Here is a 24,827-nt window from a genome sequence, read left to right on the forward strand (position 1 = left end):
TAAGTTACAGAAAGTAATACAGCCAAAAACCTGAGCGGAGACATATAACATGGATAAAACACAGACGAACAAGCAACAAACAGCAGAAGACGCAGAGCTTAAATACACCAGGGAGTAACAAGGGAATGGAAAACAGGAGGTAAGCACAGCTGGGGCTGATTTGACATGACGAGACAAAGGAAATAAAGCAGAATATATTTGACACAGGACACAGACTGTCAAAGTAAAACAGGAAGCAAAACACAGAGACACAGACTGTCAAAGTAAAACAGGAAGCAAAACACAGAGACACAGACTGTCAAAGGGATGCATCTGACAGGGAACACAGTGTAAACAGTGACAAGAGCGACGAACTGCGACGTGGAAACACGACTGACTGGAGAGACACATGAACGTAGACAAGAAAACATAACTGACTAGTCGTGACACATGCAGGCACAGCGCAAAACCTAACCTAGTCTTTTTTTTTTGCCTGTCCCGTTTGCCATCAGAATTATTGTCTAAAGGCGAAGAAAGATGCCCAACGGATTTACTTTACCAAAGGGACCATCCCAGCCTTGCCGTAATGGTCCATTTGATTCACCTTTTATTGTTTATTTTATTTTTTATTTTCACTTGCTAAATACGGGACAGATTTGACTGAGGAAAAGAAAGGGGAGAAAGAAAAACAACGGAGAAGAGGAACGGGGATAAAGGGCAAAAAAACCCAAAAACCAACAAAATAAGCAGACAAAAGATACATCTATCAATCACCTGGATCACCTGTTGAGAAAGAAACGACGAAAAAGAGAGCAATAGAATAAACAACATCACGATAACCTAACCTAGTGTAATAAATGGAAACAGAGAATATAAATACTCAAAAACCATAAACACTGAGTCAGAAGACTCAGGACCATGACATCCACGTTCGTTTGAGGGTTTTAATGATTTCTTTGAATCATTTTCCATGTTGGAATGATTGTACAGCATACATCTTCAAAAGAAAAAAACAAGAATTGGGTACACAAATTAAAATTTATTTGAGATTTTCTCTAAATTATACATGCAGGTTGAATATATATCTACCTCCTCACTAATGTTTGGTTAAATGCCCCTTAGTAAGTGGCACCTCATCCACACACCACCTTCTTTCATGGCTGGATGTTTGAACATTCTTGTAGTAAATTTGTTGAGTTCTTGGCACTTACACAACTTTTAAGCTGGTTTTGAGGCAACTGCTCAGTCTTTTTTCACTGGGATAAATACAGTATCTGCTCTGGGGCAGATATTTGTACCAGAGCAAACACAACACACACATTTATTTAACCTTAGCTGTAAACTCATCTTTTCCAACTAGTTTACCATAAATGCAAAACAGATTTTGTTGAGACAATTGAATGACAAGACAACTGTGGTTAATAGACACAACTGAGTAGTCTGATGGAAAACTGGAAGAGTCAGTCTGCTTGGGAGCAGGTTGCTGAGGGCCAATAAGCAGTCTTGATGTGGAGCTACATGTTTGTTACTATAGTTATAGGCCTGCACAGGACTGGTGATGGGAGAACATGAAGCACATATGTGGGAAACGCTAGATCAGGAGCTGTGCTGCTGTCACGTTACTACCTGTTAGATATTGCTGTCCAGGAAAGGACACTAGTTGACATTGCTACTTATGGGCCCAATCCTGTGAGTAGCCTGAGTTCCAGAGGGGCATTAAATACTGGTTACGGCTGTGCCGGCTTTAGAGCAGCCAGACTCCCTTTGAACCAGAGTTTTTGTCCTTGTCCAAGAGTCGCTGGTGGAGCACACCTGAAGGTGTTAGTCAGCTGTGGGTTTGGTTGTTACAGAGAGAAGAGATTAGGCTTCAAAACAGCCGCTGGACTAAAGATTTTGAGCACTGGAGTGTGCAGTACTTGTTTGCTGGACTGATGTTGCTTTTGTTTTTTTCAACCTCAATCAGGATTTTTATTTGTCTTTATGCATGAAAAGAATAATAAAAATCCTGATTGAGGTTGTCCTAATTCATGCATGAAAGGGTTGAATAACAATCATTACAATCAAACACGTCGCACATCACATGCTTTTGCTTTTAACTGTACACAGCAAAATCTCCAGTGTTAAATTAACACTGGAGATTTTGCTGTGTAGACTCTGGTTGTGCTGCTGTCCTAGTAACCTTAGACCTGACAGCAGCCTCCGACACTGTCGATCACAACATACTGTTATCCCGCCTAGAACACTGTGTCGGTTTGAAAGGTACTGTTTTAAAGTTTTTCCAGTCCTACCTGGATAACAGGAGTTTTTCTGTTCACCTCGGTGAACTGTCATCTCCCAGAGCTCCTTTAACTTGTGGCGTACCTCAGGGGTCCATTCTAGGCCCCCTGCTGTTTACTCTGTATTTGCTCCCTCTGGGCGATGTGCTGCGCAAACATAATGTGTCCTTCCACACCTTTGCTGAATGTCATCAGCAAAGGTGTGGAGTCCTACCTGTGCAGGAACGATCTAGAAAGGGTGGTCCATGCTTTTATTACATCACGGCTGGACTACTGTAACTCCCTTTATGCTGGTTTAGATCGTTCCTGTCTGCATCGCCTCCAACTGGTGCAGCACCCTGCTGCTCGCATGCTGACCGGTTCCAAAAAGAGAGACCACATCACTCCGGTCCTCTGCTCTCTCCACTGGCTCCCAGTTGCTTTTAGGATTGATTTTAAAAATTTACTGCTGGTTTTTAAGGTTCTTAACGGTACTGCACCTCCTTACCTGGCAGAGCTTCTTAGCATTTACCGCCCCAGGAGATCTTTGAGGTCAGCAGACCTGATGCTTTTAGATGTTCCCAGGTACAGATACTTGTACATAAACCACTACATTGGACAATGTGTGTCAGCCCATACCTGCCTCCCACTGGTTGTTTAATGTTACTATAGATGTCAAGTCAAGTCAAGTTTATTTATAAAGCACATTTAAAAGCAACCGAGGCTGACCAAAGTGCTGTACAATAAAATACAAATATAAAATACAATAAAACGCAAGTACATAAAACACCTCACTGATAAAACAATAAGTTAAAACAATAAGTTAAACCTTGCTAAAAAGCCAATGAGAAGAGGTGAGTTTTAAGAGCAGTTTTAAAAGTTCCTAGGCTTGTGGAGAGTCTGATGTGAGGAGGTAAACTGTTCCACAGTCTGGGTGCAGCCACAGCAAAAGCCCTCTCTCCCCTATCAACACTGACACAAATACAAGAAAACAGCTTTTGAATAGCTGTAACTGTGGTGACCACTATGCATGAAAGAGATACGAAATGGTGTCTCGTCAAAGCCAACCTCAGGCATGCGTTTGTCCACAGCTTATCACAGCAATCAAACCCATGTGTTTTTGTTTGTAGGGAAGTTGAACTGAATTTTTTACTACTCCTCACTTCAGTCTTTCATAAGCAAATGTACTGTATTAGTGTAAACTTCACTTTGTTTCCAATCCATCATTAAGAAAAGGCTCTCTGTTTGAGTGTGTCAATCTGTCAAACCCTTAAAAGGGAAATGTGTGAGAGTGTGTTTGTGAGAGGAAGGGGGAATTGAAAGATTTAAGCGCAGAAGTTTTGACCGCCACTGGCAAAATAATTTTGTGATTAAATTTGAAGCCCAAAATTTTTGCTTTCCTTTGGGCTGAAACTCCTGATAGACAATTCAGCAATAAATACAACAGACGAGTGAAAGTCTGTTCATGGAGAAGAAAAGTCAAAATGCACGTATGATTACACAAAACTTCAGTTTTAATGAGGGTAAGAATGGATTTGGTGTTATCTGTTATATTTTCACTCTATTAGACTATCATTGTGTGTTTCAGTATACTTTTTTTGACCCACTACATCACAGAACTACACACATCAACTTTTGGGACAAATTTTTTAAACACAAAAAGTAACTGCCTCTGTGAAGTGCCACTCGTTCAAACTCATTCATGTATCTTCCTGATGGGAAGCACAGACATCAAAGGCAAATTATGTGTTGAACTTTATTGAACTAAAAACATTTGGTAACACTTTATTTAAACTCTATAAGACTGACAGCACATTTTCTATCAGTAATACTGAAACAATAACGATCTGTCACGATCATATAAGTGTTACTTACTTACTTGTGGCTTTTTCATTCAAAGTTAACACCTGAGAGATCTTTAACATTTTCTACTAAGGTGCATGAACTTTCCCTCTCTCCATACTCCACCAAGAGATGAGGCTACAGTTTTGCTGAGTCATTTATGTGGCTGTTTTGCATTAACTTCCAGGGACCTTAGCTAGAGGTGGATACTCTAGGCAACATGTGATTGGCTGTCCAGTAGGAGGTGGGGCCTTTCTAAAGTTAAACATCTGGAAGAGCTTACTGCTCAGTCTTTTGGTTAGTCAGTAAGCTTCAGTTGAATCCAGCTGCCAAAGAGAAGATGTCCTTTATAGCAGTAGATCCAACTTCTGACTTCTCCTTCCACAACCTTCCTTATGGAATATTCTCTACACCTGACAGTGTAAGTGTAGTTTGCTTTTTACTACTATTCTAATGAAGGAATATTGCGTAACCTTTCAGTAACAGAGATGACAGCAGAGCCTCTTTTTCTCCAAGTAAAAACCTGACCCATGGGAATGTTCTGCTCACAAACACTAGTTTAGTCACACAGACAAAGAGAGTTGATTAAAATTGAATGAAAAACCTCAACCCTTCCCCCCATACATACATACATACATTCAGTGTCTATGTTTTCTTGCCTGGTATGGGTCCACTTGTCCCTTTACAAGTGGGGTTGGATGACAATGCTTCCATCTACAGGACACAATGAGAATTAAATTAATGTGAAGAGAGAACAGTGGTATTAGTAGGGAACTATTATTTGCATTAAAGGGAGCCTTTTGCCCTGATGTACATAACACTGGTGGTGGAACTGTGGTGTATGTGAAAGCATAGTAGATAATCTTTAGTCACGTGTATTTCTGTGGATGCATGTACTTCCCAAGCCCAGACATCGCATTGGTGTTGCGATTGGGGACCAGATCCTAGACCTCAGTGCAGTGAAGTCTCTGTTTAGAGGACCTGTGCTTTCCAAACATCAAGATGTCTTTGACCAGGTGAGTCTAAACATTAACCAATAACACAGGTTACCTGTTTAATCTGACATTAACTAAACAAAATTTCAGTAAATGAAATACAGTGACTTGCAAAAGTATTCGGCCCCCTTGAACTTTCCCACATTTTGTCACATTACAGCCACAAACATGAATCAATGTTATTGGAATTCCAGGTGAAAGACCAACACAAAGTGGTGCACACGTGAGAAGTGGAACGAAATCATACATGATTCCAAACATTTGTTACAAATAAATAACTGCAAAGTGGGGTGTGCAAAGTATTGACTCAGGGCTGAATAATTACGCACACCCCACTTTGCAGTTATTTATGTGTAAAAAATGTTTGGAATCATGCATGAATTTCGTTCCACTTCTCACGTGTGCACCACTTTGTGTTGGTCCTTCACGTGCAATTCCAATAACATTGATTCATGTTTGTGGCTGTAATGTGACAAAATGTGGGAAAGTTCAAGGGGGCCGAATACTTTTGCAAGCCACTGTATTACTGCCATACTATGACTCTTCATCATACAGTAGAATATCAATACAATCCAGCAAGTTAATTTTTTGTGTCAGTTAAAGATCAGATCGTTAATAGACAATCTTATGCCTTAAAAAAGGAAATAAAAATGAAAATAAAGATTCCAGGAATACCGCAGCTTCAGATTTTACAGATTTGGCATTCTCAGTAACATGACAGACTGCAGGTCTCGTCCTAAACATCATTTAGAAAGACAAATATGCATTCTTAAAACATAATAACCTTTCAAATGATGATGGTGTTTTTTTAAATGCTGCCGTTGGTGGCAGTTCTTAAACAAGTTAAATCATCATATTTTGTATTTACAAAGGTTGTCTTTCTATAATATTAAAACTTATGAAAATATTAAAATCTATTTGATCTGAAACATGTAAGTGGGACAAATATGACAAACAGAAAGGGGAGCAAATATTTTCTCAAAGCAATGTAAATATTTTCCTTTGTATAGAGATGAGTCAGGAAGAATCACATTCTGAACTCTGTGGATCATATATTTTAGATATCCTACATTACAGGACAGTAGAAATGTTTGAAAGTATATTCACTAATTAAGCAGCTTTCATTAGAACAAAAGGGTTGTCATTACTAGTTCTACTTTTTGATATGTTCACAGTACAACAGACAAAGCTGGAAGTGATCAAGTGGTTCCTGTGTACATTTAGTCACACAGAACCCCTACACTTGGATTGTGGTCTCGCCCACTAATGTATTGTGCATCAGCCAAAGTTTTATTTGCTTCATGTTCCATTGAAGAAATGTACCAAAAAGGCTACTTGGTGGATCATATACTAACCTTTATCTGTGTCCCTATAAGCCTACACTGAATGCATTCATGGCTCTTGGTTATGAGGCCTGGAGGGAAGCCAGAAGGACAGTGCAAATGCTGCTGTCAGCCAATGAGAGCACACTGAGAGATGATATGAGCCTTCGGAGCAGGTCAGTCTGTTTACAGGAGTGTACAGTACAAAGCATAGTCTACACTGCATCTTCATCCTCAGGCTACTGTGTTGTTTTTCTCTTAGAAAATACATATATTTTTGTGCTTTCTATTACAGCTCTGTAATGAAGTAGTAATAATAGGGTAACAAGGCAGAAACATGAATGTAATAATGTGCTGATTTCTAAGTTATTACCACTTAATTACCAAAGTAATAACCACTTAATATCCAAGTAATACAATGGTAGCAACAGTGGTTACAGTTGAGTAATATTGCACATAAATCTATGTATAAAGCAATAAATAACCTGCTTCCAACTACAAAATCCAAAACTGCCTGCTTCTATTTAATAACACATTAATACCCATGTTAATAAGCTTTTAAAACAAGCTTAAAGAATAGTGATGACCAGGAAACAACTGGCAGTTTTGGTGTAATAAGCAGCAATTTAATACCATGGCAATGATAACTGAATAAAACACGAATCAGAAAGAATCAGGAAGTCTGGAATAAACTGGAAACACATTCTAAATGCTAATAGTTAGGTTTAAAAGAATTATACATGTGAATATATTAGATTTGCTCTTTCACAGCATCTGGATGACAATACATAATATGGTAAAAGTATTTCAGGCAGGAAAGAAGGGGGAACACATGTTTAAAATGTCCAGTAAACAAAAATAAGATACCATCCATGTTTTCCCAGTTGTCCAATTCAGTGTTGTGAGGTGTGCAATCAGGACACAGATTATTTTGGGTTATTAACATTAAGATGAAATTATGTTAATTAGGGCAATAGTCAGTGTGCATCCCTTTAAATTGCCACTTCAACACTAGACACTGTTGCAAAGAGCCAGCTGCCAGTAGGTGGCAGACTGCTGCTTATCGGGAGTCTGCATTTTCTATTATAGCCCAGGATGAAGGAAAAGAATTGAGGCACCAACAGTTAACTTTAGCTGCCATTTTCCTCTGTGGCTTGCCTCACAGAACCATGCTTACATAAACCAATGGGTTTCAACAGCAGCAAACCCCACATTCTAGCTACTGCTCAGGACTGCAAGGTAGCTAAAACCTTTTTTATTTCATACATTATATTTAGGACTGTCTCTTGTAGATATTAACTTATACATCATACTATTAACTATTACTAACTATTAATACCCCTGACAGAGTAGTTAAAGGTAGGTAAGTAGCTAAAGTTAGTATGATCAAGTAAACTACCATGTTATAAAAACTTGAGTTCCTGATGAAGGCTCTTAGGGTCCTGTTGATATTGTACAGTTCGACGTATTCTAGGATCCAGGTGTGGGGCATCGAGTCATTGGCCTTCTTCTAATCAATCGAGGCAGTGCACAGGTTGGTCAGCCTGCTCTTGCAGTCTTGGACGACTGCTCTGTCTACCAGGAGCTGTTGTTTTGTGCCTCTAGTATTCTTGCCCATTCCTTTCTGTGCCCCACATCTATCTATCTATCTATCTATCTATCTATCTATCTATCTATCTATCTATCTATCTATCTATCTATCTATCTATCTATCTATCTATCTATCTATCTATCTATCTATCTATCTATCTATCTATCTATCTATCTATCTATTATAATGTGGCTAATGGTATTTAGAATATTCGCCCAAAATTTAAGCACTCCAGTTGTAACAGTTTAGGTGAGGAAGTTGGAGATGTGGTGTACTCAGACTCCACCACCAGTGAAGTTTGTAGTGGTTATTTTCTAATGATAGAGCGAGCTACCATAGAAACTATGCCTGTTGTCAACTAGACTGAAAAATAACTTTGCTGTCTGCACGTGCCTAAATATCTTTAGGTGTCTGCAGCACCAGGAAAACTTGCCATATTCAGTGTGGCTCTAAATTTAGTGTACCCTAGGTTTAATTACTTGCTGTTTTTTATGGCTCATTAACAGCCATTTGAACAAAGCACTTTCGTTTTTTTACGACAGATTGTTAGAAGTTTTCTGTTGTGGTCTGTTTGTTAACAGAATTAAATGCTGAGGCAAAGCAAGTAAGTGTGTCCTAATTATTGAAGAGATGGCACTGTAAAACAAAATCTCATTGTTCTCTAATTTTTGAAAAAGTTATATAAAATGATAAAATGGTCTCTTTCAATATTCATATTGATCAGTATGTGCATTATAACATCTGTAGTTAACAATATATTATAATTACAATAACAAGGATAATTTTTAAAGGGTAAATCCATTAACTTTATGCTAGAATACACGTAAAAACCTATTACACAGTCCGTATAAAAATAAACAGTATTTGCTGTATTTTTAAACCACTGTACCCGTTTAATAAAAATATTGTGACTTTTGTTTAATGGGCGGTACAGAATATTATTGCATTAATTATGGATAAAAAGTACAAAAATGTTCACATTAAATTACATAATAAAGCCCAACTAATAAGAGTACTTTTCTGCTGTTAGAGGCCTGATAATTGTATTAGATCAGTGTTTTACCATATTAATAGGTAATGTCATTGTTTTTAATACTACTACTGCATTTATTTTTAATATACAAAGTCTGTGATTCTAGTAAATTTAAAGCTAAAACAGCTGCAGTCTAATTTAGTATCCCACACGTCACACACATTTATTGTATTTAAATTACAGAAAATTTCCACAGTTTTACGTGATGATAGATTTTGTTATTTTCAGATATTTTTCTGGTGCAAAGCTGCCAGAATATTAAGGGGGGGGGGGGGGGGGGGGGGGGGGTTCTGGATTTTTTTGCACTCTACAAGTGTGTCTGTGTTTGTAAATGCAGTTTTGTATTGTTTAATCCCCTTTGAGCCACATATAACAAAACAAAGCAAAACGTATCTTTGCATTATTGAGTCTTCAGGAGATTTTATGTCCATAAGTGTGTGTATCCTCTTTTGAGAAAGCTTATTTTGCTAATATCCACCTCTTTCCTTTGTCTGTGCAGAGCATTTATCCATCAAAGCGCAGTCATCATGCACCTTCCTGCAAACATTGGTAAGCCTCACCTAAACTTCTCTTATCAGAGATTTTGTTGTATGAAAATGGACTTGCTTTTGTATACAGTCACAATTAAAAGTTAAAGACGACTTGAAAAATGGCAAAAAACAAACATATTTTGCATGATTATTGAAGAGATGGCATTGCAAAACAAGTTTCCAAGTAGAGCTTCAACATGCAACAAGCAGAATTGGGAGTGAGACAAAATATTTTTTGGAGCAATTTATTGAAAACAACACTTAAATTGAAACAGGCTGTTTCACAGCTGATCAAAAGTTTAGAACCACAGGCCAAACCTGTGCAAAAATGTGGCTTCATTGTCATTTTCTGTCAGGTAATCACGCTATCATGATGTTCTGATAGCAAAGGCAAAAAACGGTTGTTAAACTGCATACGTAGGGTCTCTGGCAGCGCGCCGTAGCTGCTGAGTCTGGACGCAGTGAGAGAGTCATTAGTCTCTCTTGACTGCAGCACTTTTCTAGTCTTTAAATCTTACTGACTGCCCAAAGAACTTCAGAGTACACTTATACACACTTGTATATACCATTCATTCATGAATACATTTTCTTAACCGCTTATCAAACTTCAGTTAATGTGATTTAATGTCATTGTACTTGACCTGTCTGAGTTTAATGTTGTGGTTGACGAGTTTATATAAACTTCCACTCAAAATTTCAAGGTCATGTAGAAATATCATTATTTCCAAAGAAAATGGCAGGAATGGTGCCTGCAAGCACCTTCTGCATTGTTCTGATGTCATATCTATACACACCTGTGTACAAAGCCTTTTTTGATTAATTTCACACTGTAAAGGACCACGGCAGGCCCGGTGGCATAAACATGCTTTTCAACATACTTTATTAACACTCACACGGTTGCTATACATCCACACACAGCTGCAGCTAGCCCGCCACCAGCTCAACACACCAACAACCACATTGTTAACCACATCTCCAAACTTTTAAGCAGGCGAGGCGTCATTGCAGATGCCGCACAGGTGGATCAAGCGCACCTGCAGCAGCATCGTAAACCACGCCCCGCCACACACACATCAAATAATGCTGTTTCTTCTTTTACAAGGACATTGCTGGTTCTATAGCAGTGGCTCAAGACACTTGCAAAATTCAGAACACATTTTTACAGCCTACTACAGCTGTGACAGAGCAAATATAACTGGGTGGAGAACCACATAGTGGACCCAGAATGCAGGCGGCAGAGAGTACAAGCAAAAATAAGCTTTTTTATACTTAATCTCGAAATGGTACACTAAATCAAGTGCCTAGGCATGCAGACCGCTCCTGCAAATGTTTGTTAAAGAAAGCATCCATCCCATTCATGAACTGTCTGTTTTTCATAGGAGACTACACGGACTTCTACTCCTCCAGAGATCATGCCACTAATGTTGGGATCATGTTCCGGGGAAAGGAGAATGCTCTGATGCCAAACTGGTACATGTGAATCCAACCAACAGTAAACACTTGATACAATGAAGAAAATGCTGACTGGGAGGCCTTAATGTGTAGTAATATTAAAAGAGATCATTTCAAATTGTCCACAAACTGTGGCCACTACAAGGTTTGCCTAATTAATTTGTACTTCAGAGCTTTGGTGTGGACTTGCAGGAATCCCCACTGAATCCCTCTGTCACAACGTGCGCTCTCAGGGGACTAATGCTAAGTATAACTGTGTGCCCCTCTGACACACTGTACTGGATAATTTCATCTCAGGCAGTGAAGGTTGCATAAAGTTACCTAACACTTCATTTTAACAGTTCATTTATAAAATGAAGCCATTTAAAAGCTCCAAAGGGCAAATGGTAAACCACAACATGTCATATATTGTATGGGGTCCCTGGTTGCTACCAAAACACCTGCCAAACTAAACGCCCATACAGTCTTTCTGAGGTTACTGCCTGAAAATGACATGGCCAAAATGAGTATTTCTGTAAACCACAGTAATCTGTGTAAATATTACAGCAGATGTGACTGTGTCAAAGTTACTAAAGCGAATTTATTTTTGGATTTTATTGCATATAAACACTTTGAAAATATGATTCAGAAGACAATTAAGTCCAGAAAACCAGCAATCAAACTATGAACGTGACCAACGATCGATGCTGCTGAACTGAAACAGAAATGCTACCGTGGGGTTTATCATCTCAAAGTCAGACATTTTGCCATTTAGCAACATATGTGATTTGAAATTTCTTAGTATTCAACATTATTTACATGCCTAAAAATGCTTGTTTTTGGAATATTTTGTGAAGAATTACCCACACGCTCGCGTACATTGAGCTTTTTTACATAATTAAATGAGTCATTATTTACTATGGTTAATATTTCATCTTCAACTATAAGTACCTTTGTCTCATTTCTGCAGGTTATGCCTTTACCCTTATCTTCTTCTTGTTGTCACTAACTGTACATTTCGAAGATAACTGGAAATGATGCAGCTTATTTGCCAGAAATCAATTTCCTATCCATTTTGCACATTGCAGACTTAAAGCGGCACAGCAGCTTGTTGTAGTGACTTGAGTTCTGTATTATGCAGGTTGAGGCTTCCTGTGGGATACCATGGCCGGGCATCATCAGTGGTTGTTTCTGGGACTCCCATCCGCCGCCCTTCAGGCCAGATGAGGCCTGATCAGAGTAAGATCCTTATAATTCAAGGATTCTTTATTGTATTCGCATCACATGTTTACATGAGGCACAGTCTCACCTCGTAGCTGACGATAACTGTTGCCTTTGTTCTTCTTTTTAGCAAAACCCCCAGTGTTTGGCCCATCTAAGAAGCTGGACATTGAACTGGAGATGGTGATTAATGTGTTTGTTTAATCTAACAGCCCAGGTGTATTTTATTTGTAATTGTATTAATTTAATTTCAACATCTGAATTAACTGAGAGAAAGATCAGAGTTTCTCTGGTCAGAATATTCAGTATTGTACTTCAGTATTTAGTTGTTTTCATATTCACAACTGCTTCTGTTTGTGATCAGGCATTCTTTGTTGGAGGAGGTAATCCGCTAGGGGAAGCCATTCCTATCCAGAAAGCCCATGAACACATCTTTGGAATGGTACTCATGAATGACTGGAGTGGTAAGAGTCTCTAAACAATACACCTCACCAACATTTTCATGTTGTAAATGCTTGAAGATGGTTTTACTATGCAACAGAAATGGGAATGTTTATAGTAGATAATCTGCAGGAGAAGAAGGGGGGACTCCCAAAACGTTACTAGAGAACACATTGGTACGCCACCAACTGCAGTGCCATAGTCAAACTAAGGTTTACACAGAATCTTACATTTCACATGTGGTTGTGACGCTATTCAATAAGAACACCTATGAGACTCAAATAATTATGTTCAAATGACACATTGTATCTGGTTGTAAAAGCTAATTGTCCTTTTATATTCATAGATTGTAATTTTACATGCTATGAATGCTGCAAGCTGTTTTCATATTTTCATAGCTATAGCTACTAAAAGTGTAACTGAAAGTTTATTTCCGGTTAAAGTAAAGTGAAAAAATAAGTCATGAACTTCCACCCTCCACAACAAACCAAGTCTGCTGTTTAGTCTTATATGTATGCACTCTGTAATCCTCTGCACAACACTGGGTGAGTTACTTCTGCCCTGCCCGGCTGTGATTTGGGAGGCTATTCAGGGAGTACAGGTTGTGCCTTTTCAACACAACTACTATTGTAGCTTTGTCTTTTATTGGTACTTGGAGAGAGGCTACATGAATCCCATGTGTCTAAAGTACAGGAGCAGATATTGCTGCTTTGTTATCCCAAGATGTTCATTGAACATAGCAACACAAGACTTTCAAAATAAAACAGGAAACATGGAGAGACATAGACATGACAACACAAGCTTGACACTATGGAGCACACAGACCTAAAACACATGACGGACTAGACAAGAAACAAGACACAAAAACCAAGGAGACAGATGATAGTAACGGCTCAACTCAACTCAACTAGACCCTAATAAGAATAACACAAACCTTACACAAGAAACTCAAAAATACAGAACAAACTCAAAACCCCTGACAGGTGGGCCATGTGAAATCACAGGGCAGTGGATGCTGAGATTGACATTGCTGAGGAAGCACTTGACTAGCCTGCACAGAGTCCTCCTCTCAGCTTGATAGAACACCTTTATGATGAATCAGAGCGGAGATTGTAAGCCAGGCCTTCTCGTGTCTGAGTGTCAGAGAGATACAAGCCGTAGGAAAAAGAAAAAAAGCTAAATGTACAAAACCTTTGAATTTAACTTTACTCTTAAAATATCCAGTAAGTAGGGAGTTGTCTTTAGGGAACATATTCTCTGGACTTTTGATATTTCAAGCACATCCTGTCTTACTAGTGAACTCTTCACTTTAGTCCCCAGCTTTTCCTCCTAACAGTACAGTGGTAAGAGGTTTTTCAGCCTGTGACATTTCTGCTGAATATGCAGCTTGAAGGTGAACTGATGTCACTTTTACTTTATACACGACTGCTGATGCCCTCAGGACATCAGGCTGCAGACTTCACCACAGACTTTCTATGAATATTTGCCATGTAAACTTTCTCCCATAGAACTGCACAATAAGCTAAATGCAATGCTTTCTTCTTGTTTATAAAGTATTTTTTTCAGTGGAGAAAGCTCAGGCAATGAAATGTATCTGTGTGCAAGAACAGAAAAAGATTCTGAAAGAAGACTGGCATTAAAACTATAGCCAGCACGAAACAAACATTTCAAAATGGACCCATACATTCTTTGAACATCAAAGAATAAGTAACCCAGAAAGTGCTTTCATTCACACACATTTTTAATCTGATAGATGCATCAGAGAACAAATTGAGGTTAGTATCTTGCCACAGGATATTTGCTATGCAGACTGGAGCAGCCAGGCATCAAACCACCAACCTTTCAGTTAGCGGAGCTGCTCTGACTCCTGAGCTACAGTCACCCCCAAAGCAGAGAGTTACTCTTCGTAAGTAACAGTCCTGTTACACTGCCACAGCTCCATTTGAGTCATTGTTTGTGAAAATATATACTTACACAAACTGTTGTATAATATACTTAAACAACATCCACTGTCTAATTATGAACTGCAGCTAGATTTCATGAGAGGAACCAGCTTCATTAAAACTAAACCTGTAGGCGGCCATGCTGGTACCTCAGTAGCTAATGCAACTTTGAACCAATCTAGACGATTTAATTAGACGGTCTCCACTGCAGCTTTAAATTGTAGAAAATGTTTTCTTAATTTAATTAAAAATATATTTTTCTAATCACTGATTTGTTAAAGATGTAATTTTAAACATTAAAATGTTGTGAGATCAAAAGAAATCAGTTTCTAAATGAAGTGGAATCTGAGGAACAGTGAATATGAAACTTTGGATTACAACAATGAATTATGGTACCAGGTATGAACTGGATATACTAACCTTTCAAGATCAAGATTAAATTTAACTTGTCAACAGTTTGTTTTAGTACATATAAAACATTACTTAGACTAAACATGTGCTTGTGCGTGTATTTTAGAAATGTCCCTTGGAAAATTGATTAATTAATAAATAGAATGGATGAATTGTCCCTTACTACCAATTCTCATGGCAAAACATGAAAAGGCCGTGACAAGGCAATGCATTTGTTCGTGTTCACTGACATAAATACACAAATCATTACACTCTGCATGATTTTGAAACAAAGATATTTAATCTGGACGTATACTTGTCACGGTCTGGCTGGGGCAGACCGTATGTGTTGCAGAGGAGGACTCAAACGCAGACCAAAACGTAGTGTGGATAAACAAAACAAGCCGTTTATTGAGGCTAGCAACGAGGGTAAAAATAATCGGGCATCGGTGAAAACTAAACAATAACCTAAACTGGGTGAACTAATAACAAAACATGAAAAAGCTTAACCATAGTGAACTGACATGGATGAGCAGACGACCTGACAACAAATGACTGAAAGCACACGGACTAAATACACACAGGAGGATGATGAGGGAAGTGGGAACACATGGGGAAACAGCTGGCACACATGAACATAATGACGTCACAGTGGGAGAGTAAGACTGAACACGATGAACACAGAAACACCAGACCTCTTCACAATAAAACAGGAAACATAATGAGACATAGACATGACAACCCGAACTTGACAACGTAAGACACAGACATGAAACGCATGAAGAGCTGGGGAGATTTAACATAGTTGGAAACACGAGGGGGAAATAATAAGAACTAGAAACACCTAGGCATGATAACAAATGAACTTAGGAAACCTGAAGGGCTTACATAAACTAAAACTCAAAACGCTGGGCCAACAGACCCAGGATCATGACAATACTATGTGCGACCAACGTATAGACTATCTCAGTATACACTTGTCAATGTGGCAACGAAGAACACAAAGTTTTATGAATGGACAACCATATTTGAACTCTTGTATTAACCAATAATTATGCACTTTGGAAATTTGTGTCCTGGAATACAACTTATTAAATTAAAGGTTTGCCACAAGAGTGGATTGAATAATCTGCAAAGTAATTTGGAAAGAAAAAAGAATAACCTTCCTAATTTTCTCTCACTTGTGTTTATTCTCAGCTAGGGACATCCAGGCCTGGGAGTATGTTCCATTGGGACCTTTCCTGGGGAAGAATTTTGGGACAACTATTTCACCTTGGGTCGTCCCCATGGAGGCACTGTTACCCTTTGCTGAGCCTAACCCCATTCAGGTGAACATAAGGTTCTCAATTAACAACAACAAAGATAAGCGGCATGTAGTACATTGCTCAAAAAGAATTAAGGAGCACATTTGAATCAGACTATAGCATCGAGTCAAAAGATGAACTCAGCTTGGGCGTCTATTGTCTTATGCAGTCTGGGAGTTAACTGCATGGATGGGGCTTCCTCATGCTCTGTGTGGCTTGGTGGTGCTGCTGCTGTGGGCCTCAGTCTGGATGGGCCCAGGCACCCACTGTCCTTGGTGGATATCAGGGAACGGCTCACACATGGGGGTCGGGGGGTGAGCTGACTCCAGGAAGGGGCTTCCTTTCTTCACACACCCCGTTCTCTGTTTGCCATCTGGGGTGGAGGGTTGGGAGGAGAAGCTGGTCTGAGTCTGGGCTGGTGGGCTTCCCTGCTGTTGCAGGACCCGGGGTGGTTTTCTTTCTCCACCCCAGCGTAAAGGGAACCATGTCCATGGTCTGGGATTGCTCCTCTGGGGGTGCTTGTGCCTGGAATATAGAGTATGTAGAGGGGAGTGTGAGCGTGTGTACTACATTTATTTCTGTGTGTGTCCATGTTGGGCAAGTGCTGAGTATTTGTATATGTGTGCATGAGGGTGGGAACGGATCTTTGTGTCTGTGTGTGCCTGTTCATCTATATCTATGTGTTAGGTCAGGTCTCAGATTCCACCTCTCTCAGAACATCTCAGGCCCCTCCCACCACACACCCTCCCAGTGGCTGGTGCCCCCAGCTGCCGGTGCATTGGTGGTTATGCTTGGGTGAGTACTGGCTCACTCCTGGTGGCATAGCCGGCTGCCAGTGGAGCCTCTGGGCCCGTCGCCCTGTGGCTTCTGTACAGTGGCTGCTGGGTGACCTCTTTCTAGGACACTTCTCAGGTCTTTTCTGAGTGGGTGGTGTGATTGCCCCTGCGGTGGTCCTCATGCTCTGGGCGGCCTCCAGATGTCCGGGGCCCGGATCTCCTCCATGCCTGCTTCTTGGGGGGGCGGGGCTATGACTTCCCACACCCACTTTTTGACACAGGTGTACACACATGTGTTCATACAGGTGTAGAAACATGTACTCAACATTCAGTATTTATTATTTACTGTTACTTGTGCTTATGTTGGTTGTTGCTGTGGTTTCCCTGCTGTGTTGTTTTCTTGTTGGTTGTTTTTTTCCAGCAGGTGGTCAAGTAGATTTTCAGTGTCCTTTCTCTCTACCCGTCTTCTCCTTTATTTTTGTCCCCTCTCATTCGTTTAACTCTCTTCCCAACTTCACTTTCCTTCTTCTTAATCTTCTTTCTAGTAATAACTTAAAGTAAAGAAAAATCTAATCAAGTGGACCAGTCAATCAAGACCAGTTTAGCAAATACGTAATGGTCCACTAGGGAAAATAAATCGATTCGGCATTTTTCTTGGCCTTCAGACAATAATTCTGATGGCTACAGTACTGGACAGGACAGGCAAAAAAAACAAACAAATTAAAATAATGCTGGACAAGGCGGTAAAGGTCCTTAACCCATCAGCAGAACAGGAGCTTGAACTCTAGAACAGTGGAGACGTGTCTCTGAAGTAATGAATCGTGCTTCTGTCACTCTGATAGAGGAGTCTGGGTTTGGTTGTTGCCACAAGAGTGGTACTTCACTGCCATTGTGCCAAGTGTCATTTTCTTAAAGGAGGGAGGATTATGGTGGGTTTTTTCAGGAGCTGGGATCAGCCCCTTACTTCCAGTGAAAGGAACTCTTAATGCTTCAGCATTCCAAGTCATTCATGTTCAGTTTCATTCAGTTTCATGTTCCCAACTTGATCCCTTCCTACATGACTGTGCACCAGTGCACAAATCAAGGTCCATAACGATGGGATTGACTGGTGAGATTGACAAGGAAGAACTTGACCTGCACCGAGTCCTCATCTCAACCTGACTGAACACCTTTGCGATGAATTAGAGCAAAGACCACAAGCCAGACCGTCCCATCTGACATCACCTCACAACCTTTTTCTTCCATCATTCTAACCTGTGAAATGAAAATGTGTTCTTTTTCATCTCTTTTTGCTCACTGTTCTTTTTCAGCTTTGTATTTTGTGTCTTCCAACAGGATCCAGAACCCCTCCCATACCTACAACACCATGATGCGTATACTTTCAATATTAATCTGTTTGTTTCACTAAAAGGTACCATCCACAAACTATCATGATATCAATTGTACATATACTCATGGTCAAGTTCTCTCATGAGGAGTAGCACTGTCCCTGCCAGTGTTAAGTAATATATAGTAATAGAGTTTCTGTGATGTTTCAATATGCAGGCAGCATCCTAATGCAGCTGGTAGATACTTTAATGAATGCTCATACCCTAATGACTGGGTAGCATTAGCACTTAATAGACAACAATCTTCTGCTGTTTGGTTTGGGAATAAAATATTCAAAGAAATACAAATTTTTCTCGTAGTTTGATCAGATTTTTTTTTTTTTTTTTGCCTGTCCCGTTTGGCTCTTTTGCATCAGAATTGTTGTCTAAAGGCAAAGAAAGATGCCCAACGGATTTACTTTACCAAACTGACCATCCCAGCCTTGCCGTAATGGTCCATTTGATTCACCTTTTATTGTTTATTTTATTTTCACTTACTGAATACGGGACAGACTTGACTGGGGGAAAGAAGGGGAGAAAGAAAGAGGGAAAGAGAAACAGCTGAGAAGAGGGACGGGGGAGAAGGGCAAAAAACAAAAACCAACAGAACGGGCAGAGAAAAAAAAATGCATCTATCGATCACCTGGATCACCTGCTGAGAAAGAAAAAAGAAAGCAAGCAGAAGAGAACAAGAGTAATAGAATAAACAACATCACAATGATATATGGGAATATGACAGTAAATACTAAATGTTAAACATTATTGTGCAGCACATAAGATCAACAGAACACAGTGTGCTTTGAGGTAGGAGCCAAAAAGGGTGATCAGATTTTTTTCAAAGAATGAGAATTTTCTGGCCTTAAAAGTTTAAGATTGGGTTGACCCCATTGGATTTTCTGGTGTAAAGCATTATTTCTGTATTTACTGTAAACTGGTGGTTGCCTGAAAACCAAATCTCCAAATGAAATAAAAATAAAAATTAGAAACTACAAGACTACAATAACTTTGATCCTAGATTATTATTATTATTTTGTTTCATTTGGAGGCTTTGTTTTCCCTTCAGTTTAGCTTCAGTTCGTTGCCAGAGTAAGTTTATTCTTTTCAGTTTAGCTTTTAGTCTTTTTAGTCAAAATATTTTATTTTAGTTTGCTTTTTAAAAGTGTCAGTGCTACTCTGCTATTATAACATAAAGGAAGTTGCACTTTTGTTGACTCACAGACACACTGACGGTCCAGGTCAGGCAACAAACACAACTGACCAAACTGTCACAACCCTAAAACAAGCTCATTTATTATATACTTTCATTTGAACTTAGTTATTTTAAAAGTACACAATGCTGCTTTAATTTCTTTTATTAATTTTTTTTAAGGATAGTTCTTATTTCTACTAAATAGAAGAAGATGGATGCGATTTTATTTCAGTTAACCATTTGCCCACATTTTTAGTTTAGTTTTAGTTCACTATAATAATGCTCTTGGTTAGGAGAGTAACATGTTTTGAAATGAATCTCTGTTCTGTTGTTAAAGGCAAAGGCATGGCTGAAGCTGTGAACATCTGCAGATCCAACTTTAAGGTAAGATTCATGGTTGCAGAGCCAGAACCACTATATTACATGTTTTTAAACCAACAAACCGTATTATATAAAATACGATTAAAGAGGACTTGACATGTTGCTGTCTCAGCTATGCCTGTTTTGCCAGCATTTTATGGTTGCTTCATTCTTAAATGATTATATTTTATTATATTCTTTGGCTGCACCACTAAAGAAAAACAGCATGTATAAACAAAAGTAGTAAGCCATCTACACATTATATATGCAACAGATGCTCAGTCATGGAGATCCATGCTGTGAAGCTCTCAGCACACGGTTTTTGTGCTGATGTTAATGCCAGAGGGATTTTGAAGTTATCGAGTCATTTAAAGCCTTGGCTCTCAGCAATCCTTTGATTTAACTTGACATGGATTGCTCCGGTTTTTTGAGTTGCTGCAGCAAAGAAACAACATAAAATTGGCCATGGAATAAGGGAAGTCTAAGGAGCCTGGTAAGAAAAGCGTCTGGACTGCTTCAAGTTTCCCTCAAGACGTTTCACCTCTCATCTGAGGGGGTCCATGTCTCTCTTGGGGGGACACTCCCATAGGGCTTAAAAGCTGTGACTCTGCACCAGTTGTTCTTAGAGCTGAAGAAGCTTCTCGGATGAAAGTGAAACGTCTTCAAGGAAACTTAAAGACGTTCAGACGCTTTTCTTACCAAGCTTCTTAGACTACAATGACCGGGAGAACCTGGAGAACCTTACCAGACATGGAATAAGGGAAGCATTTTTATGAACTGATTTGAAATCCTGTTACAGCACCACACTCAAAGTCAGTGAGTTCTTTAGAAAGACCGATTCTCTTGTAAATGTTTGTGTTATGTAAAATGTGTTCTGACATTTTTATCTATTTAGTGTAGCTGTAGCAATTTTGACATTGTTGACTTCTTCATTTCTCTCAGCTGGTCAGAAGACTGCAAAAGGAAGGATTGGCCTTTATTCGTTAGGAGAATGGAGAATCAGTATAAAGTTTCAGTTGCTCTCTTTTAGAATAGAATAGAATAGAATAGAATAGAATAGAATAGAATAGAATAGAATAGCCCTTTATTGCCAATGTACATCTACAACAAAATTATGGGTGCTCGATGCTAACTGTGTAGGAATAAAAGGTAAATAGAAAAACAGCAGGAATAAATAACAAACAGGTGAAATATATACAATCAACAGGAATATATACAAAACAAGAGAAAGGCACCCACTGGAGAACCATGTGCTTGGAAGTAGTGCAAAGGATTTGCTCTGAGTATAGAGTCCATATTTGTGTGGCACATGTAACATGTTGTTGGAATTTGGTACAGAGCACAGATTTAAACATGACTTCTGAAAGCAAGATTATGGACACTCTCCGGGCGCTCTCTCTGCTGTTTGATGCAGCTGCCGTTAGCTTGTGAGGTAAATTAAAGGGCCTGCACTTATTTGACATGTGAGTAGTGACTGTCCACAATCCTATTGTTACGGCACCAGTCCTGAAGCACATAAGCACAGAGCACCCCCCCCTTCCTTTGTTGCGGTCCTGGCAGTGTAATGTCTGACCGGTAACTCCGCTGAGGGATCAGGGATGTTTGTGAGGGAGCTGTCATTAATGAGGAGGATGAGGATGGATGGAGGGGTTTGTGTTGTTATTTTGACAGCTGGATATGATAATCAGTTCTCCATCCCCACTTTTGTTTCCTCTCCCTCGGCTGTCTGTTTCTGACAATGTACCACAGAGCGCTGGGTGGTCTCACAATCTCAGGTGGGATAATGTCGGTCGAATCTGAAGTAAAGGCCAGGTTCAGGCTGAGGCTGATGTCTGACGACTGAAAGTGACAGTGTGTTGCAGGAAGCTGCAGTGAAAAGGCATAAAAAAGACAAAATAAAGTGCACAGTAGAAAAGCGTGCTGTGCCGCTGCGTACCATGACTGTCCCCGTCTTGAATTCACTAATGTTTTATTTTTATTTCTGTCTCTCTGACTCAAGTACATGTACTGGACCATGAAGCAGCAGCTTGCCCATCACACGGTCAATGGTTGCAATGTCAAACCAGGAGACCTGCTCGCTTCAGGCACCATCAGTGGACCTGTGAGTGTCCACGTGCACAGTATGCTTAGGACTCGATGACTGTAATGTGTACCTTTTTGTCTGTCAGTTCTCAGTTTGTAAGCTAGATTATATAACATCACTCATTAGCAAATTCTCTTGTGGGCTTTTCACACTGTTGTTGCTTTTCCATTGTCCTTATTGCAACTGGTTTGTTTCATGGCAGGATCCAGAGAGCTTTGGGTCCATGCTTGAGCTGTCGTGGAATGGCTCTAAGAACATTGACCTGGGAGGAGAAGGAACTAGAACCTTCTTGAATGATGGAGATGAAGTCACTATATCAGGTTGGTCTGTTTAAAACGTATGCTTTCCACTTCATATCATTTGGATTTATGTGACAATATTTTTAGAAGTAGCAATAACATTTTTGCATCTTTACATAATGCCAACATGGACATAAAGATAAGGTTAACTACAATAGACAAAACATAAGGATTGAAGAATTAGAACATAACTGTCGGACTCTCGTGTGCTTCAGGCATTTCCAGATAAACTCTTATCTTAATTTTGCAGCTGAAGTTTGGACTTGTTGAACTTGAAAATTTAATCTGGCTGACATTATGAAAGGAATCTGTTCAGTTTCAAAGTGTATTTCAATATTTTATTATTGTTGTTAAAAACAAATAGTTAAATAATAACAATAATACATAAACAAATGTAGCTGTTCGAGATAACGATATCGGCTCGGATGATGATATGAAAACATCCATCGTTTCATATCACGCTACCGTTTGTTTCTGTCATGGTGCTGGGTCGTTGACCCAGCGTTTTGTGTTTTGTGATTATTTCCCTCTGTTCTAGTTATTCTGTGTCCTCCCCCCTTGTGTCCGGTTCGGGTCCTAGATTTCCTGTTTTGTTCTGAAAGTCTGTGTCTGTTGTTATTGTGTTCAGCTTGTGTCCTCCGGTCCTCATGTGTATTAGGATCAGCTGTTCTTCCCTCCTGTGTGTGATTACCTGATTACCTTGTGTGTGTATATTTAGTGGGTGTCGGTCTGTGTTCGTTGTCGGCTCGTCTGCGTTCCTCCGTGTATCTCTGCGTTCTATGGTGTTCCTGTCTCTGCGTCTCTCTGCCCCGCACCCCTTTTGTATGGTCTCAGGTTTGTCATTTAGTTCTCCCAGTTTAGGTTTCTTCAGTTGTTCTGTCATACCTCTCTGCCTGTTTCTGCCACTACCACTTGTGAATAAACATCACTCGTACCATCAGTCACTGCTGCATTTTGGGTCCTCCATTTCCTCCACACCACACGGCTCACTCCGCCAGCCGTGACAGTTTCGTGGTGTTGCAAATAAACAATTTACAGCAATATTTTATCAGCGTTGTGATGGTCACTGTAGTGGCTCTATTAATTTCTTAAAGTTCTCGCTTTTTTTTTTAGATATAAGCGGCCTTTACTACTTATATCAGAAAATGTATAGTTTCATGCATGGGTCAAAAGACTCAACACCCAGCTGAAAACATTTCATGCAAGTCGAGATTCACAGAATTGGCAGAAAATCTAAAATTGTTCTGATATATATCGTTGTCAGGACAATAAATGTCTTATATCGGGATATGAGATTTTGGTCATATCGCACAGCCCTAAACAAATGTATGACTACAAACAGATGGCTCACTAAAGTAGAGAAAGTTTTACTTTTATATTGCCTGTCAGAAATTCAGCTTTCGAGCTTACACAGTATTACACAGCATCATGACACTGGTCATATACGTGTCCAATGGCTTCCTCTGTTTAGGTTACTGTGAAGGAGATGGCTACAGGGTGGGCTTTGGGACGTGCCAGGGAACAATCCTTCCAGCTTTGCTGCTCTAAAACAGATGTCTACTCACACAAGTATTTCACTTGGCTTTGATGACAACAATGGAAAACTGCAACATGGACCTTCCCCCTCACTCTCCTCTTCTCTTTAAAGGGGCGCTATGGGCTTTAGTAAAGAATGAATGCAGATTTCTCTCAATGTGATCTCTGACCTTGTTACTGATCTATAATGAAATAACCATCCAGCAGAGAGATTGTCCTGTATCATATCACAATGTTACTGCTGTACCAGGATCAGTGTTACTGATGTTTTGTATCCCCTCTATGACGAAATCATCCATTTTAAATTTGGTTCTGTTATTGTCTTGTTTTCATGCGGACTTACTCAGCCACCTCAGGAACACAGCTGCATTCAGAATTATCCAACTGGAGCTCTTCCACTTCCATAGAAGTTGATCTGAGATGAATATATTATCTCTCTATGTCACCTTACAGAGCAGCAGCTTAAAATTGGTTAAATGTAAATGTTCAGGTCATTCTGATTTTTCAGGACTTGTAAACATTTTGACCTTATTATCTGAAACTCCAGTGGAACAGGATATGCATATGACCAAAAATAGGAAAAAGATGAATTGGTAAACTTGAATACAGGGTAAAGATGATGCAAGAATGAATGCTTCCAAAAATCTGACAATCATTTCTGAAAAGCTGAATAAAAAATGAATAAAAAAAAGCTGTCTGGAGGTGGTGATTCTGTATTTGCTTCAGTGTGCAGTGAAGAAGAAACAGCGTCATGACACACTGTCTCATTATTGCTACACAGTAATTGATTTTGTAAGCAAGGTTTCAGGTAATATAAGAATATCAGAATCAGATGTGTTCACCCAAAGTTACACTGAATCCAGGTTAGGAAGAAGACTTCTGACATTTAAATAAATAATACCTTTAACATCACAAGGAGTACTCAAACATTTGTAATCTG

At 39.4% G+C, this 24,827-nt stretch overlaps 1 protein-coding gene across 1 annotated transcript; it reads left to right on the forward strand.

Annotated features, from left to right (window-relative positions):
• Window positions 1–4,336: 4,336 nt before the first annotated feature.
• fah (fumarylacetoacetate hydrolase (fumarylacetoacetase)) lies at window positions 4,337–24,473 on the forward strand. Its single transcript, XM_026184228.2, has 14 exons — window positions 4,337–4,497; window positions 4,982–5,092; window positions 6,448–6,569; window positions 9,517–9,566; window positions 10,927–11,017; window positions 12,120–12,217; window positions 12,330–12,382; window positions 12,564–12,663; window positions 16,171–16,301; window positions 18,389–18,464; window positions 19,947–19,993; window positions 21,969–22,070; window positions 22,255–22,372; window positions 23,823–24,473. The coding sequence occupies exons 1-14, from the start codon at window positions 4,417–4,419 to the stop codon at window positions 23,897–23,899; spliced, it is 1,257 nt and encodes a 418-aa protein (XP_026040013.1). The 5' UTR covers window positions 4,337–4,416; the 3' UTR covers window positions 23,900–24,473.
• Window positions 24,474–24,827: the final 354 nt, after the last annotated feature.

The sequence above is a fragment of the Astatotilapia calliptera genome, chromosome 1 (genome assembly GCF_964374335.1).
Source record: "Astatotilapia calliptera chromosome 1, fAstCal68.1, whole genome shotgun sequence".
Classification (NCBI taxonomy): domain Eukaryota; kingdom Metazoa; phylum Chordata; class Actinopteri; order Cichliformes; family Cichlidae; genus Astatotilapia; species Astatotilapia calliptera.

Excerpts from the sequence above, each read along its gene's own strand:
- fah (XM_026184228.2), top strand. The coding sequence starts at position 4,417 with ATGTCCTTTATAGCAGTAGATCCAACTTCTGACTTCTCCTTCCACAAC. Across the intron at positions 11,018-12,119 it reads AATGCTCTGATGCCAAACTG|GTTGAGGCTTCCTGTGGGAT; the intron begins GTACATGTGAAT and ends TGTATTATGCAG. Across the intron at positions 12,218-12,329 it reads CCAGATGAGGCCTGATCAGA|CAAAACCCCCAGTGTTTGGC; the intron begins GTAAGATCCTTA and ends TCTTCTTTTTAG.